Here is an 18,583-nt window from a genome sequence, read left to right as displayed (position 1 = left end):
GCGTTGCGGTCAAGCGGGGGGGGGGGGGGCAGGGGGAGGTGTTACGTAACTTGCTTATATACATTATGTGTATTCTTTAATAACTCCATAAACTGGGGGACATTTTTAAAAGGAAGTTTCCTAGAAAGTTTTTGAAAACTGCAAAAATATATTTATCTGTAAATATATTGTTGATTCTTTTACAGAAAGAAAAAAAAAAGTTTGCACTATCCCATGAAGATGTCTTATGATTAGAACTGAAAACTGGAGATCTGAGAAAAAGTTTTCCTTTTGAGTTTAATTAGTAGTTTCAAAAGTATACCTGGTTAAATACGAAAGCCACGCAAGACTCAGGAGGTAGTTAACTTATTCTAACAGTGATGATTCAAGTTTGATGACAGCCTTTCTGCAGATAATCCCTAAGCAAAGCATACGATTATGTATCTGCTTCACAAGTTACCCCATACTGCAAATCAATGTTATTTGCTACAGAAGTTCCTTCACCGGACTGGCAACAAACCAACAATTTACATTTGCATGGTGATTCACACAGAACACCAGCCTTGGAAACTGTTGTTTGAAACAAAGAAAGAATTACTGTAACAGAACAACTTCCTTGAAAAAGAAAATGTATGAAGTTTAAAGCTGTCCTGTCAAGAGAAAAGGCTTATCTTTCAGAGGGCTTAGAGTACCAATTCCTGAATGGCCACTTATAACTTTTTCTTTACTGTTAGGAAAGCCACACTAAGGAGCAAGACTGGATTTTACAGAGTAAATGTAACCTGCTGAGGGGGGAATAATCATTTGACATTTCTTTGAACTCTTCTGCTTAATTAAGTTTCCAATGCCAATAAAATGTAATAAACGTTATACCAAAGAATGCCAATTATAGCATATGTCAGCAGAGATAATAAATTAGTTGCAATAATGAAATAATTTTGGAGAAACTTATTGTGATGATGTCAAAATAGTGGAAAACTGAACTAAAAAAAAGCAGGAAAGTGTAAAAGTATGTTCCCACAGACAGTGTCAAGAAGTGTTAGTTTTGGTACCTAGTTGGAGACATTATAAACATGATGGATAGCTATTGTATTACATTTACACAGTAATCACAGGTGTCAGTTACTACCCAAAATCTTGAGGCATCAACCTATTATTCTTTGCTTGGTTGTCCTTGCTTAGACCAGGGGTGAGGTTACCGGTGTTTTTATCTGTGGAAACGGAGGCAACAAATCAAATATGGGCTCCAGATTTTCTCCATCTCAAAAAGAAAAACAGAGTTTGCCTGCGGCAGTTCTTTGCACACCTAACAGTCAGAGCTGTGCCAGACTGGCGCAGAAAAATAACCCACTACCCTTTAGATTTACATCTGTTGCTGTTTGGAACTGACTTCCCAGTTTTGACTGTCAAGTCCATCCAGAATCACTGAGTTATCTCCATTGCTGTGTTAAACTAAGAGATTCTGCCTAAGCACTCCATGTGCCATTGCCAACCACCAGCAGAACAGGAAGAGTATTTTTCATTTCGATTCATTTTGCTGCTTATATGCATAGAATGGACCAGCTCACTGCACTTTCTTTCAGAAAAAAATGAACTTGATTTGGAATTCATTACACAAGTTTCCTTCCCATCTGCAAAACAAACGGCCTGAAATGGAATGAGTATTTATATTAATGTATTCGCAGCAATAAAAAAAACCCCCACATTTTTCCTACAATAAACTAATGAAACCTAGTGTCCTAAGGTTGTTGTGGTTTTTTTTTTTTTGATCTTGTAACCCTTGCTCCCGACACAGAAGTACTCTTAGTTCTTACCTTTCTATATAATTTTCTCTTCTCCAGTACCTGCCACCCCCTCCCTCCTGCTCTGTAACCATCTCCCATGTGGCTGAAGTAGTAACACTGTGCACACACCACAGCTGCTCCCTCAGCGGGGAACTATTTGGTGCCTGTCTTCCCCGGTCAGCCCCTGGTTTCCCTGAAACCTTTGTCCATCCATGCCTTTGAGGCTCCTTCCCCTTGGCAAGCGTGCCGACGTTGGCTCACGCAGTTCAGAAGTTATGAATGAAGGGAAGGCAGGAAAGCGATCTCCCTAAAATTCTTCTCCTCAGGTAAAGGAATGGCATTTATATATCATCAGTGAGAAAACATTAGTAACAAAGAGTGAAAAGAAACTAGTAGGTGAGTTTTTTAGTACATTAAGACAAACCACTTTCAAAAGATTGCATACCTTGAAGACACAGAGCTGCTAGTTCAACAGCAGTTTCATACGGGCATTTCAGTCTTAAAAAGAAAAAAAAAAAGCTATGGAAATCATGTCTTTTTTCTCAGTGAATACTTCTTGCAATAAAGCTGAAAAGTAGTCTGATATAAGAAATGGAAACATTAACTTCTACAAGCTATTAATGATATGAAACATCTACAATTGATTTTTACTTGCATATGATTATTTCCTAATTTGGTACATTCTAATTACTACTAAACACATGATACGCTCCACCATAAAACAAGCTTGAACTAATAGAGAAGACAGTAAATAGACTAAGAAACCATTTTTGCTTCAACACTATATTTTAGTGTCCTGGTTTCAGCTGGGATGTAGTTAACTGTCTTCCTAGTAGCTGGTACAGTGCTGTGTTTTGAGTTCAGTATGTGAAGAATGTTGATAACACTGATGTTTTCAGTTGTTGCTCAGTAGTGTTTAGACTAGAGTCAAGGATTTTTCAGCTTCTCATGCCCAGCCAGGGCACCTGACCCAAACTGGCCAACAGCGTATTCCATACCATGGGACGTCCCATCTAGTTTAGGAACTGGGAAGGGGGGGGCAGGGATTGGCCGCTCGGGGACTGGCTGGGCGGTGAGCAATTGCCCTGCGCATCATTTGTACATTCCAATCCTTTTATTACTACTGTTGTCATTTTATTAGTGTTATCATTATCATTATTAGTTTCTTCTTTTCTGTTCTATTAAATCGTTCTTATCTCAACCCAGGAGTTTTACTTCTTTTCCTGATTTTCTCCCCCATCCCACTGAATGGGGGGGGAGTGAGTGAGCGGCTGCATGGTGCTTAGTTGCTGGCTGGGGGTAAACCACAACATTTAGAACATAGCATTTTAAGTTTTTTGGGGTTTGTAATTTAAAATAAAAATAAAAATAGAGCAGGTGTGAATATATTGGCCAGGGTGAGACTATAAACACACAAAATATTTTTGCAGGGTTGACCTGTACAGAAAGTGTTGCACTTCATCACCTTTTCCTCCTGTACTTTACCTACCATACTGAAAAATATGGTAAGCCCATGTTACATTTTCAAGTCATAAAAACCAGGACAGTCTTTGCTCTCTTTATACATGTCCCTCACCTGGTCAATCCATCAAAGGTCTTTACCCATTCTATTTGTCAATAATATAGTCATGATGCACACAAAGTCATGTTATCTCTGTTTTCTAAAGGAAAAAAAATGCATGTGGAACTGTAAATCATGCTTATAGTCTGTGCAAGAATATCATAAAGAATTAAAAAGATGATGCAGTTAAAAGTAAAATTTTAAATCACCAAGAGATTAACTATTATAAATACCTTAAATTACAGCTGTAAGAGCAAAGATGTACTTACTTCCCTGAAAGAATGTCTTGCCGGAGCTGTAATACAAACAGGTACCTGACAAATAAAAATTAGGAAAGTCAAAAGTATATATAATGTCATCTTTCTAGCCCCAAGGGCTGGAAAAATATCCCAATTCATTTTGCAGTCACAACATTTTCATTAACTTGCTCTTAAAGAAAAGGGGCCTTTGGGATCACTCAGATACACCCTGCAACCTTCACAGTTCCCATAGCTTTCACTAAAATCAAAAAGAAGAGAACATTTTTTACCTACTGGCTGTGTTCAGGACGTTTTCCAAAGCCTTGCTGTTTAGAGATGTGCTCTATCTGAGCATACACCACAGCCACCTAAATGTTATTGACGCTCCAGTGTTCTCCTGAATTGGGTCTTGCCCAATTCAGGCAAGAATTGAACTAGAGAATCTAGAGCCAAAACGCAGATAAAGGCATGAAGACTTCAGGGCTACCTTCTCAAACACAGATACTGAGCATGGGGAAAGTCCAAACTGGGCAAAAAGGAAAAGCTCAGACTAAATTTTCACTTAAAATAGCAGAAAAGTTCTGAATAAAAGAAACCTGAATTCCATAGAGCCCACGCATTTATTTAGGAGGCCAAGTAGGAATTTACAGCCTTCAAACTAGCAGTATTTTAAGCTGTTGCTAATCTTCAGTTCCAGGCATGCTTCAAGTTTCACAGCTGCTCAAGAGTTGGGGTTTGCAGCACGCAGAAGTGCCCCAGGTCCTGAAGAGCTCTGTACAGGGCAGGATGGCAGAGGCAGGCTCTGCACTGCTCTGGACACTGCAGGGTGAGGCTTGCAACGATGAGTGGCTCGAGAAAAGAAAGCATGAAGCACTACTGAATCTACCCAGTAAAGGCAAACATCAACTTCTCCTATCTTTACAAAGGATGCTATGAAGACCAAGTGTTTTTCATCACAGAGGACGTGCTGTGAACGTGGTGAAGGATGAGTCGTTGGAATCAGACAGGAAAACAGATACGAAAAGGAAGATTAAAAAGACTTCTCATGATACACTAAAGCAGAATCAGATGTATCCATGCTAGCTCTGTGTCACATCTCTGATTCACCTACTTGGCTAATACCTGACTTGCCACACAAACCTGGGTATCTGCATGCATAGATTAAGGGCAGCCAAGTATATTTCCTGTTCTTACTGTTTTCCCCTAATGACACACAACCCCCTGAACTCTTCTAAATTTGCAAGAAAAATCTGGGCAGTGCTTCTGTTATTGTCAGCTGGCCTGTGCAGGGCTGCAGCTCTGCTCTGGTTGGTATGGCTTACTCTTGCTCCTTTTCTGCACGCAGACTGACAAGCATTGCCATCTCAATTGTTGATATTCCAAATCAGCAAAATACCTTAGAAAATTCTCCACAACACACATGTACAGACATGTACATTCCTCTGTTGTTTTTCTAACTAAACTAACTAATCGGGTCCCATAAAAGTGACAGAAGATGTCTTCCAAAATGCACTGGATTTCAACTGTGTTTTTAAATTGGAAAAAGATAGAGTGGGTGAAGGGTTTCAACACTTCCCCATTACTGTGCTAATTATGAGATTGTGATGTTTACAGCTTCAGTAGAAACTGGAGTCTACTAGAAAACAGGTCTCCACAAGGAATTTCAAACACCCCCCCCAAACCAAGCCAGTTCATGGTTACTGTTAATGATCATTTTTCCTCCTCCTCTTACTCCCATTCGATTTCCCCTTGGAATAATTCTGAGTATATAGTTGTTAATCCTCACTTTTTACTCAACAAGCTACCTGGAAAATATGATCCAGCCAGCATAAAGATTCTTAAGAATCCAGCAACATTCAAAATTACTTTCCCCAACAAAAAAGGAAAATGCAACTATTTGTTCATTGTAAAATCAATTTCCAGCTCATTTTCATTTTCCTTGCATAGTTTCACAGTGGTCTTCTGTCAAGCTTATAATTAAAAAGAAAATTGTTCGTAATGCTGACAATTTAGCTGACTAAAGTGTTTTTCTAATTAAAATAGTCTTCTGAAATGTCACCTTTCAGCAATAATTAGATCACAAAACATCAGAGGTTAATACTTACAGAGGAAATGTCTTACTTGATCACAGCAATGATCACATAGCTCAGAAACCCACATCTCGCAGTGACTAGGATCATATACTTCAGAGGATTAAGCAAGAAATCTTGTGGTAGACAGTAATGGAATAATTTGACCACAGAGGGAATGTAATACTTGTCTAACATCACCCTGATGTATGAAGACTTACATCCATTTTCAGAAAATATATATTATTCCTACTAATTTAACTGCATTTTCTCATTAGAGAATCCCCCAAATCATCCAGGTTTTTGGATCCTCTAAGATCTTATACTCAATTACATAAGCGGCAGGGAGTTCTATAGGTTAATTATACATTGTCTGGCAATATGCGCTTTTATTGAATTAACACTTCTGCACTAAACTGATAATGGATATTAAAGCCTCCATGTCAGTATCATAAGGTGGTGACAATTAGCTCTTTGATCTTGTCTCAGGCAGTGAAAAAAAAAATACATGGTCAACACAGCAGATGGGAGACAGTAAACGTATGCCTGCAGGCATAAGTTTAATGCAAACATCACATGCACAGGAACTACAACAACCAACAATCTTTAAACATCTTAGGCTGACTGGGAGTACGCTGATTATTGCCAACCAAATTAGAAGACATAGAAAGTGCCCTACGGTGAGAAACAGAACAACAAAAAAAGATAAAATAACATTAAGATAGATGATTACTATACAAAGAAGACAAAGTTGGCAGATACAAAAGTCAACCCTTTTCCTCCAGCTGCTCTTTTCCTAGTTTTCAGAATATTCGCTAGATCACACCAGGGTGCTACGAACCCAGCAAGGTATAGTCCTCACAGCCCAGAAAACAGCCTACCAGAATGAAACAAAAGACCTCCAGGTATTCTAAGGTGACTTTATACAATGCAGTCCTTACACCTTTTGCACCACAGAGAACTCGTGGGGAAGTGGAAGAGATTCAACCAATCAACCAAGAACTCAAGCTGACTATTCCCACAATTCTGTGGCCTTTATACCATTATTAAATCACCCCCAAGTCTCAGGGCAAGTGGGACAATGCAGAGCACTGGTATTTTAGCAGGACACGATGGAAAGTGCTCCCAGAGGTATGGCAGGTATCGCTGGTGTAAGGAGCAGCTGTGTCCCAGCTGCAGCTCTCCCCACCCAACGCTGCCTTTCTTTGCTAACTTCAGAGCACCAGAACACAGCATCTCCTATAGACTAAAACACTCGGGAGAGGCCCATGAATGGTTTCTGGCAGCAAATAAAAAAGGTTATGTTTCTCTGACAGTAGGAAAACACCTAAGAAGTCAGACAAAATGACCACTCTTAGTAAGACAGCTCAAATCACCTGCTTACAGCACCCCCTTAGATGTCATATTTACCCCTCTGCCAGTCACCCAGTTAACCATGCATAGTTCCTACCTTGTAAACTCCTCATGAAGGTTGTTCGGTTCTGATGAATAGTACTTAATTCGAAAATGCAACGTGTACGGAGGTCCAACTGTATATGCAGAGATTTTAAATGGGGGAAAAAAAAGTTTACACTAGTTGCGGTTCTGCTAAGGCAGAACAACAGCCACCACCCCACAACCCAAGAAACCCAAAATTAAGTATGTTTTTCAAATTCTTCAAAGAAGCAAATATTTCATGGTTTTAAATTAAAAAATGCATGAAAAAAAGATTAGATGATTACCATACTTTATGATACTCTAATCATTAGATTAATCAAGCAATAGTCCATTTGGCAAACACATTTTTGTTAAAAGCCCCGCAGCATCCTGTGAATGACAGCAAGTTCCAGGTATGCTGCCTGTTGCTGGGGACAGGGAGATATGGAAGGGAGAGGGTGATGCTCCTTGTTACCAGGCTCAAACACAACTTCAAAAAACCCCACCCAGTAGATCGACTTCCGATTGATACATGCGAATGAGAAAAGGTGAGATAATAAGGTGAAAGTGGTGACGAGGACTCTGGAAGGCACCCATGAACACAGAAAGTTAACAAATTCCAGGAAGTGGAGTTGTAAGAATTGTTATTTGCTAATGCCAGAAGGTGAACGCTAGGTCTGACTTTCTATGTAACACAGATAATAAAATGTTACCCAGCTACGATGAGACTGTGACCAACGCATCCTTATCTGCCTAAGCCTCACCTTCCAGACTAACAGCCTGCTGGTATATTAAATGCTGGAAAAAATGACTCTTTTTCACACCTTTCTAAGGTCTTCTGTAACATGGCATCAACACAGTATATATGTGCCTATTAATGATTCATTCTACTAAACAATATGCAGCCAAAACTCTAACAATTAGAGCTTTGACGTTGGCTCCAACAATAGCTCCTAGAAGACAGGTTGTAAGCACCCTAGGCTGACAGGTAGGCACCACTGGTAAGGTCTGCATCAGCAAGATAATGACTCTTACCTGCTCACTGCTGGCAAAAAAAAAAAAAAAAAAAAAAAAAGAGCAGTGAGCAACATCCATCATGAAAGAGGAACTCTTCTCAAAGCACCTGCTGAATGTAAGGTAAAGAAAAGTATCCTGTTGTGAGACAGACCTTTACAACACTCATCAAATTGCTTCCCTCTTCAGCATTCCTTAGGGCAGGGCTTGGCCAATTTCTTTTAAAAACAGGCCCTTCACAGATTAAACACAGACAAACCAGTGCAACTAAACTGGTTGAAGGTGCCACAGAACCGTTGATTTTCCACATTTTAAGACAGATCAAGAAAAGGACAAAGCTATCGCAGAAAGCGCACCTGCAAATCACTTAGTCACTCGAGGTAGTCTGTGATGTGATGAAAAGGTGAGAGAAAGCCAACCACCAAAACCTTACCCATAGCAGCTATCTTTACCGTCTGTTCTAGCAGACTGACGCCAACACACCATGGGGTAAAAGCAAAATGTCCTAAAGGTCTTTGAAGAACTCCACCATTTACAAAAATCATCTAGATATGTGGATACTTATCAGAAAGAAAAGCAAAGCACCGCTGAAGCAATCAAGACCCATCTCTGTGAGGTCCTGCAAGGGGGTCAAAAATTCCCTCGCAAAATGCTGTATTTTAATCTCACAGAAGCGATATTATCAGTTGGCCTATGGCTGTTGCCAACTGCAGTACATTAACAAAACACCGTTAGTGCTGATGCTGTACTGTATCCAAGCCTGCAACCAGATTATTAGAGATCCAGGAGCAACTTGCCTGCCTTAGCCGATTACAACAAAAAACTCAGTGGCCAAACACTACCCCTCCACCCAAAACTCCCTTTGATGAAACAGCAGGTATTTCTGCTAGTTTTACTCATAATGTACAAAAAAAGAGGTTAACTGTTACTCAGTAAAATATTTGCCATTTTCTCTTTGGGGGGGGGGAAAAAAAAAAAAAAAAAAAAAAACGAACAGGAAATCTGTTCTGGATCAGAAGCAGTGACAGAAACAGCAATCTGTGTCCAGGCAACCTGATTTCACAGATCAGACTGACATTACCTGGCAACCTACTCTGCCTCAGACAAACAGCACATGTTTAACGGGGGCTACTGAAGGCTGGTCTATTGCTTATAAATGCTCTTGCATTTTGACATGTTACAGTCAGCCAATTAGCCATTAAATTAACTCTATTTCCTAAGAAATATTTATTCCATTAAAGGCCATATTTAAACATTCAAAATCACATTCAAATACTTTAAGTTCAAATTCTTAAGGAAGTAACAAAATAGGCAGACATGGTACTTACTTTTTATTTGCTTCTTAATGAATTTTGAATGGTCCAACCAGTGCTAAAAAAAGAAAATCCACATTTAAAAGCAGTTCCATTTCAAGATTTTGTTTACACAATAAACTAATTACAGTAAAATTTAACAGATAAAAATCTCTTAGAAGGAAATATTGCCATATTTATTTGCTAAACTTCTACACATTTGCAAAAGTATTTATTTGCACATTTACCAGCTTACCTTCTTTTATGGGGGAAAGCTTGACTAAAAAATGCATCAGCACTGCCAGAGAAGTTTCACTTTTCCAGAGAGGAAACCTCAAAATCCAAAGCCACGAAGCAGTGGTGTGTAAGGAAAATACCCTTTTGTCCCTCAGTTTAATTGTTGCCCAAGTGCCCCTGAGGACAGCAGGCCAAACCCCTGGGTTCCAGTCTCCTTTCAACTCCCCTGTTTGATGCAGAACCTCCAGAACCTGTACTGTCCTGCCTTCCATTGCTCCATAGCCAAGTTTTTTCAAGATAAGGATGAAGACTTAACCCCACTAAAAGCATTTTTTGAAACATTGATGCACACCCTCCCTCCCCTTTTTAAACTAATGGCAAAAGATCTTGAGTAGATGTAACTACGATGACAAACAAGTGTGCTTCCCAGCAAAGTTCATGCAGTCTCTCATCAATGCAAGCTGCATCTACAGAAGAGTAGCAATAAACACTCTCTGGTGTAAATTTAGCTTAAATCTTTGACTGTCTCTGTGCAACGTCCTACACAAGGCTGCAATCTGATGTGAAGCAACCCCATGTAAATGCTCCTGTCGCACAAGGTAATAAACCAGCATTTGGACTTCCTTGAGATAAATGTTCTTCTATCTTTATGTATATATTTATTTCAAAATAATCAACTAGGTACTATGGAACAAAATCTTAGGAGAAAAAAACTCTTTCTTCCTCCCTGTTGAAGCATTCATGCTTTCAGAAAAAGGAGGATCTCGGAATGACTACTTATCATTCCACTAACACCATGCCACCATGGCTAAACAAATGTGAAAAATTATTTGTTGGATAGCAATGCTGGTATTTATTTACTAAGTATGTCCTGAGCCAAGGCAAAAATTTATTTATCACAGGTACAGAGGAGTCTGACAACTTACAATCCTTGAGGTAAATAAATCTCATAAAAAAAGGAGACAAAGAAGGAGAAATGGAACAATTATTCTGAAGGTGCTTTTATTTGCATGAGACTTACTAGAGTCCTTTAGGTGAGGCTGCCAAGGATTCCATCCTTACGATTTGAGAAATCTCTACCAGAATGGAAATAAAACATTACAGCAGCTCATACAAATACATTCCTTAGAGTTGGAAGTAATTTATTCTGTCTCTACTTTGCTCTCTTATGAAGAATTACACCAGAAACCACAGCAGTTCACAGAAGCTTTGTGAAATTTCAAATTTTTGAAAACGAAAGAATATCAACATTGAAACTTTGCTTTTTTTACTGAAATTATACAAGTCTGTTACTTTCACACCTCCAGGGCAGATTAAGTTTTTATGCTTCAAATACCTAGCTACAAAAATGTCTCTCTCCTCAATATTTATTTTGGCTAAAGATAAACCACTCACAAAGACAAATATACTGATTCCATTAAAAGAAAACTTTAGCTTCATGTTAAATAAAACCAAACATGAATAACATCTATAGTACAGGCAAAAATCCTTCAATAACTTTTCATCTATGGCTCACATTAGTACCATGTTCAGAAATAAGCACCGCACAACCTGAACTACTATAATTCCCAGTGAAATAACAGCTGATAGTCCCAATCTTGGAATATGGTGTCCCAGGCACATTAAAACTCAAATAACAGCAAGTTTCAAACTGATTATTCTTAAGTGTAAATACTTCAAAGAAGGTTTAAAAATAACTAATAAGACTCTAGGAACTACTTGCGCAGACCATTAAATGAGACTATAGCCTAGGCGGGAAGCTATCATTCATTCTCCGTACCCAAGCAGCCAGAGGCAGACTGCTCCAGGAGATAAAGACAGCAAGCATTAAACTCATCTCTCCTCAGAAGCAAGAACGAGCTGCTCTTTTACCCCCAAGCCACATTGCACATCATGGCTGTGTGTGATGTGGCCATCACACAGATCACAAAATAAAAATACAGAGGTAGGAGGACATGGACTGGCAGTATTATTGGCCCAGTACCGGCAGAATTATTGGCCTACAAAATAGCTATTTGATGGAACCACAAAAGCACAAGGAAGTCACACATGCAATTACCATGATATCAGAAATAATTTGAAACCAAGAGAAAATTTTGCAACGCCATGTTTTGCGTGAACCTTCATGAAACCAGTTATTACCATTTCTAATATGCAAACAGTCTCTGAATAAACGTATAAAACAATGTGGCTGGGGATACCTCTTATCACAGTTTCAATACACAACAGCTCCTGAAAACTTTGGCCTTGTCAAAGCACTGGGGGTTTGGTTTTTTTTTTAAATATACTGACACATTCAATCCAGAAGTCTGATGTTCAGCATCCAGATTCCACCACTACATGATGTAAGCAACCTCTTAAATGCAATTAGTAGTTTCAGCTGGCTCTTGCAAAAATCTCACTGTATGCAGTTCCACACGTCTTCCTTTTGCAGTCATGGGCCCCTACAAATAGTACTGCAAGTTATAAAATGTCGATGACTCTTGCAAACATGCTTCTATGAAGTAGCAACAATAGGCACCCAGCTGTCCTGTGCCACCTCTGCAATTCACCATGTCTCCCTAGGAACACCATGACCACTGTTATCAGGAGACACTAAGGTCCTTCTTTGTTCATCTCCACGGTTGGACTGACTCAGCTCCAGCTTCCACTCCAGTGAAAGGTTCCCCTTTTCATGAAAAGGCTCTCAAATGCTTCAGCTATTCTTACCTCCTGCCCTTCCAGAGGTCTTGGTAAGACTAGCAACTCCATTCATTTGAAACAAAGGAGGAGTACTTTTCTCCTGCATCTTCTAAACGTATCAATCAAACATCCCATCTGTGCTGAGACTCACCATCCATCATTATTCTGTTGCAAACACTGCTGCTGTTCTGAAGAATCCACTTCATCTTTACTGGACACACTCTGCTAACCCTTGCGTGCTTTTGTGAAACCGCTCAAGTGCATGCATCTTTCTCCAATGACAAAGTGCAGTATCAGCTCATCTTTGTCATAGCGTAAGTATGTTCAGTCACTGTTTTTTGTGGACTCCAGTTTTATGATCCCCCTGCCTTCATTTCCTGCCCCCCCCCCCGGCTTAGTTCTGTTTCTAACCTTTAATACTTGAAGCATTATGAATGTTCTACGGCATCCGTTCTGTGAGAGCACCAAGCCTCAGCCATAAAAGTAATTTTCTGGCCAATTGTAACTACTGTACAGAGCAGAGAAAAAGCTAGTATAAGGCTTTTAAGTGAAGTGTGCTCAAAACCAGCCATTTGTGTTCCTACGTGCACTGGAATTTTCCTGAAAGCAAGCTCTGCAAGTGGAAGTGCAATGCTTCAAGCCATACTTCACACCTCCAGGCTTTGGTAAGGCTCTGAGAACAACACACCCCGACGTACTTACTGACCTTCATAGAAGGCTTGACCCCTACAGCACCCTCAGCAGTGACCATAAATTAAAACACAGTTTTGGCTACCAGGAAGTGATAAATAAAATTGTAATTGCAAAAAAAGCCTCATTGTCTTAATTTTCGCATTTATTTTTAACTTAATTAAGGCTAACAGATGAGCAGAAGCAACTGCAGGCTAGTTTTTCCCAGAAAGGACTTACTTAAAGACTACAGCATAAAGGTGTCAGTAGCATTGCTTAAGGCTTCAGTTCATCACTAATAAAAATATACCTGTGTTGTCTTAAATGGAATTTGGTCGTACGGACACTTAAAGAGACAAGCTGCTAGGACAGCATACACTGAACTCAAAAGGAAAAAGCTCTCAGTGACACCAAAGGCAGCAGGATTACACCCCTTTGCTCCTACTAGGGTCATAGAGCCACAATTATTTGTAACTGCAACAAAGAGGTTCTGTTTAATTTAAAAATATTTCTTTCAAACGTATCTGTGGCATATGATTTCAGTTGAATTGAATTTAATATGACAGAAAGTCTAGAAGGATTTTTTTAAAACAAATTGGTTTTAGCCACAATAAAATTTTGCCCCCTACAGTTCAAAACAACACAAAAATTTATTTGCAGAAACTCCTTCCTGTTCTGCCAAGTTCCCAAGATCTGCCTTTTGATCTTGATTTTGCAGAACATTTATCTTGTTTTGAGAACATACCTGCTAATTTTTAGTCCAAATTAATTGCCCAGTTACTTTAATAAACAGCTAGCTTTTCGTGAAAGAAAACTGTAATCTCATAACAGGAAAAGGCTGCTACACAACTCTTGCACCTGCCCATTTCATACTCCTGAAAATACATTTAGGATCATGCTGCATATGGATTACTTTAAGGCATTTTTTCCACGGCTCTTTACAGAAACTAAACATAAAATTAATATCACACATATTTCAAATCCTGTCATGGTAACGTTTTAATTATCACCATGAATATTAAGACTGAAAGATAGAACTGAAAAAGAAAAATCCCCCTTAGAGTATTATTTTTGCATACAGAGCAGCGTATCACAAAGCACCGTAACCAATCTGTGGCATTCATGAAAGCCTTGCCTGTCCCAGCCTGAGCCTGCACAGAGCTATCTCAGAAACGTCCTGATACGTGACGTGGTTTATCTGTAGTCCAGACAGACTACACATGAATGATGGAGAGCTATATGGACAACCTTCAAGACCATCAATGCTACCTTAATTCGTATACATGTGATAACCTACTTCGGCCCAAGGAATATTTTGCTTTGCAGACATGAGGTGACAGAAACAGAACTTACAATTGAACATGAACACAGACAATCACTATCACACAAAACAACAGTACATACAAGATTACTCCCTTTCTCTTCTCGGCAGTGAAACTTCATAACCCAGAGAGGGGGGGAATAAAAAAAGTAAACCACAAAAATGATAAAAACCTTGCCTTGTGTAGCATAATTCTCATTAGATTTATTATACAGACAACAAAAGTTGATGTCACTCCAGATCAATTCTAGCAATAAAAAGTACATTACCTTTAATTTTGAAGCCTGTGCCCAAACACTCAAAAAATAAACTGAAAGGATTTGTAACAAACCTGACTAAATCTGTGGAAGACAACTAAGGAAACCTCTTCAGCTTATACTCTGACCACGCACAAAGACAAAAGAAAACAGCAAAAACTATTTGTTGTCCTGAACAGACCGGAGACTTAACCTTTCTACACTTAGAAGTGAACGAAGAAGCATCACTGACAGACAGTGTCACAACCACCAGCCCTGTACAGCTGCTTCTCAAGTCTGTGCCAGGGAAACGGTCTCCAGTCCTCCTGGAAACAGCAAGTGCTACTGGAAGACTAAAAACTAGATGCTCTGGGAAATCTTAGTGTTTTGGAGTCTCCCACCAAGTGTTCGTAGACTGCAATACAGCCTTGGACAGCCACAGCTGGAAGCAGTCGTTCATCAGGTGCTCCACATCACTGTGGAGACAGCAACCTTGTCTTTGTCCAGTTACTTGAACTGGCATTTGCATCACTGCCACTATTAGTAACTGAAGCACTAAGAACTACAGGATATTGTTACCTGTACAGCTCTTGGGACCTTCCAGCTGTGACTGGCATTTGCTGCTCTGGGCTACAATCCATGGACACACATCCTGCAACACCACAGTCCCAAAGAGCTCATCATCCAGAGGAACAAAAGAGATTCAGGCAGGGGAAAGAGAATCACAGATGAATTTCACTGTTTATTCATGGGGAAGTGGGATTTTTCTACCAGAAGCAGAAAAGGAAACCTTTTGCATTATCAAAATATTTACCAGTCTCCCTTCCTCCCAACATTCAATGTATTGAACAATAAGACTTGTCCCTATTTTATTCTGCCTAACGAGCACTTGTTGTTACAGTATTAAGCAGTACATAAGGAAAAAGACTCCTGGCTATCACACTATGAGGCTAATTGACTGGTTTGAGTTGCTCATTTTTCCACATCCCTCACACCCTTAAGAAGTCATAGTAGTAATATCAAAAGCAAGCAGTCAAAAAACCCCTCTTGATTTGAATGACAATGAGCCCTTAAAAGAAAATTCAGATGCAGCAGAGGCAGTCATGAAGCACCAAGTCCCTCCAAGACCCTGACCCAATACCTGCTAAAACATCCAGGAGCCTAGTTCATGATGTGTAGAGAAAACAAAGGCATTCGAGTATTATACTTTGTTGTCCAGCTTGCTTCACCCCCCCCCACCCTCACACTGCATTGTTGAAAACTTAGGTTGTGAAGCACACATGATCCTGACCCTCCCAGAAAAACCTGGCCACAAGGCCACCTTCCATACGGGTGAGCATCTCGGTGTCCAGATCAGTGGGTCCTGACACATTGCTGCTGGTTAGGACCAGTCTGGGCAACACAGTTCTTGCCCCCCCTTTTTTTTTTCCCTTCTGTTTTTGTACTTGGAACACTGCTTTCACGAAAGCCTATTTTAGTTTCTATGTGCTCTTTTCCATCTCCTCCCTCCATTGTCTTCTCACCTCTCACAGCAAATGAATCAAAACCCAATTTAGGAATCGGTCAATATTAAGAAGTTCAGATGAAAATGCGGTTTGACAGGACAATTTACTGCAGGTCGGTCCTGGCTCTCATTTCCCTGGGGAACCCTGGCCCCCATCATAGCCATGGGCACCTGCAGGAGGCATGGGCTGTCCTCACACAAAAGTCTTGCTGTACACACGCGGTAAATCCAGTGCTTCCCAATGTGCCAGATACATTGGGTGTGTGCACACACCCTCAAAATGGCTCAACTGGCTGCAGAGCGCAATCTATCTACCCAGCTGGGAACAGCTGTACCATATGGACCTTCTTTAAGCCAAGGGGCTTTTGTGACATTAGAGATCGGACATAAAGGACTTAGAGGATCACTGAGACGCATGTAAGAAAAGTGGCATTTTAATTATTTTTGCTTCCATGCATTCCCAACTAAAGTTTGATACTGCAAAGATTATAGCAGCTCAGTTGTAAAAAGAAAAAAAAAAATTTAAAGATGTATCTTAAATCTTTTTCCCCCTCAATTACTCTGTAGTTGTACTTGTGATCAGAAACTAAGTCATGAGAGAAACAGAAGCAAATTCCAAGCTAATCAACATGCACAATCCTCCTGTTCTGAATTCCTGTAAAACAGGGGGCCTGGGAGGGTATCCATGTTGTGCTATCACAGGACAGACAACTGCATAGAATATGTTGCACATGACCAGTTTCTGCAAAGATGAATAAAATACTTCCTCGTGGCAACTCAACTTTGATAGTATGGTCTCACAAGTTTTTATTATTGCTATTTCCAACCTTGACTAAAGCTTTCAAGGCTTCCTGCTTTGCTAGAACACACACACCATAGTAAAAGTAATTAAAAACGCAATAAGCTTTACATTTCCTCCAAACCACTGCAGAGATCTCCTATATAAGAGTGACACTTTTATCACCCCAAGCACTGCTTCTCTGTTGTAGTCCTGTAACAGCTGAACAAGAAATTATTTCTTTGATTCTCATTTCCTTCCTTCAGTCCTCCTTCCCCACGCCCCCTTCCCTCTCTTCCACATACAGGAGGAACAGAAAAGCAGAGCAGGGTTTTTACTACAAGACGATGGAAACATTTGAAGGGCCTTAGAATGTTCCCAGACTCATTACAGCTGTCCTAGAGCAGTGGTCTCCAACCTTTTTCAATGGCGCAAAAAGTAAAGTTTTTGAGCACACACCTCCAATATATGCATATGTCCCACTGTACTACCATATTACGCACATTACAAAACATACACAAAAATAGAAATTAAAAATGGATGAGAACGATGAAAGAACCACCAGTAGAACAGCTGCAGAACGCTAAGTCTCAGGAGTTTTGTTACTGAGTCTGGTACAAAAAAAAGGGTTGGTCCATAGCACTTATAATGCAACTACAGTAAGATGCAGCTTTATACCTCACTATAACCTATAAATTGTGATCAGTCAAGATGCTGAATATCAGCAGGCAGTGTGTCTGTGCTGCTCTTTAAACCCCACTTATGAACAGAAGTTTTCTACTACATCGAGTTCTTCCACACACTAACAACTCTTAACAACTCCTCTCCCCCTCAAGTATATCTACTTCTGGAGTTAATATCAGATAACTTAAAAATACAGCAGTACACAAAGCTCTGCTTTAGAATAAACTACTAGATGATTGTCTACATCCTTCTATTCATGGATATCTTCAAAGAGTACAAGATACAAACTGATGCAGAGCTCACTGAATAGACTTTACAGTATTTTCTGCCTTACTGCTGACATCTTGCCTTTCACAACTTTATGTTTTTTGGTTATATTGAAAATTTTTTGGGGGGGGGGGGTATTAAAAATAAGCTGCTCAAACAAATAAAGTCTTTTTCTCTTTCAAAGCAGATAAGCCCTAATCATGATTTTCTTTTCTAAATCACAGCTATCAACACTGCTTGTCCTGACTCTTTGGCAAAGTTACAGGACTGCAAGAAACACAGTGCACTCAAAAGCTGCTGGCCTTGAAGCACACAGAAGCAATCTCCACTATTCAAAGACTATTCTGCTCTCTCTTATTTATAATAGTGGCTTAAAGATGTTTAGCACTTAACAATACCTAATAAAGACAAAGGCTTAGAGCCTCAAGGAGTTTATACAACTTCTAATCTCCCAGCCCCGCAATTGCCACTGTGTGGCTGGGCTGGCACTAAGCAGAAGCACATGGAGGCTATGCATTAATTGCTATGCAAATGAAATGAGTGGGTCACAAGTTCAAAACAGACTAAGGCAGGCTGTTAAAGCATGGAACCTTTTTGCACAGGGTGCTGGGGAAGATAAAAGCTTGTGCCTTGAAGCCTTCTAAACTCTACTCTGCCCAGTTTAAGCCAGGCAAAAAAAAACCAACAAAAAACCAAAACAAATCAGAGCTTTCAGCTTTGCACTCCAGTGAAGGTGAAGAACTCTGCTCTTGACACTCTTCTTAATCCAGGAAAGTATAACCCTACTACCAAGGCCCTGCAACCAGTGTTGGCTTTCTTAGCGCCCCCCCCCCCCCCCCCCCCGTGTCCGG

General features: G+C 39.9%; 1 protein-coding gene across 1 annotated transcript in view; it reads right to left on the bottom strand.

Moving 5' to 3' along the window:
• EPB41L4B (erythrocyte membrane protein band 4.1 like 4B) overlaps nucleotides 1-18,583 on the bottom strand; it is a 195,098-nt gene that overhangs the window by 96,314 nt on the left and 80,201 nt on the right. The window contains exons 7-10 of the mRNA XM_010583595.1: nucleotides 9,391-9,433; nucleotides 7,083-7,161; nucleotides 3,594-3,638; nucleotides 2,209-2,261 (exon numbers count right to left, since the gene is read on the bottom strand). Of these exons, the coding sequence (XP_010581897.1) occupies nucleotides 2,209-2,261; nucleotides 3,594-3,638; nucleotides 7,083-7,161; nucleotides 9,391-9,433 (220 nt within the window). The remainder of the gene's footprint in view (nucleotides 1-2,208; nucleotides 2,262-3,593; nucleotides 3,639-7,082; nucleotides 7,162-9,390; nucleotides 9,434-18,583) is intronic.

This window comes from Haliaeetus leucocephalus, unplaced genomic scaffold (assembly GCF_000737465.1).
Source record: "Haliaeetus leucocephalus isolate CR32 unplaced genomic scaffold, Haliaeetus_leucocephalus-4.0 Scaffold915, whole genome shotgun sequence".
Classification (NCBI taxonomy): domain Eukaryota; kingdom Metazoa; phylum Chordata; class Aves; order Accipitriformes; family Accipitridae; genus Haliaeetus; species Haliaeetus leucocephalus.
This window is presented reverse-complemented; position numbering and strand designations above follow the sequence as displayed.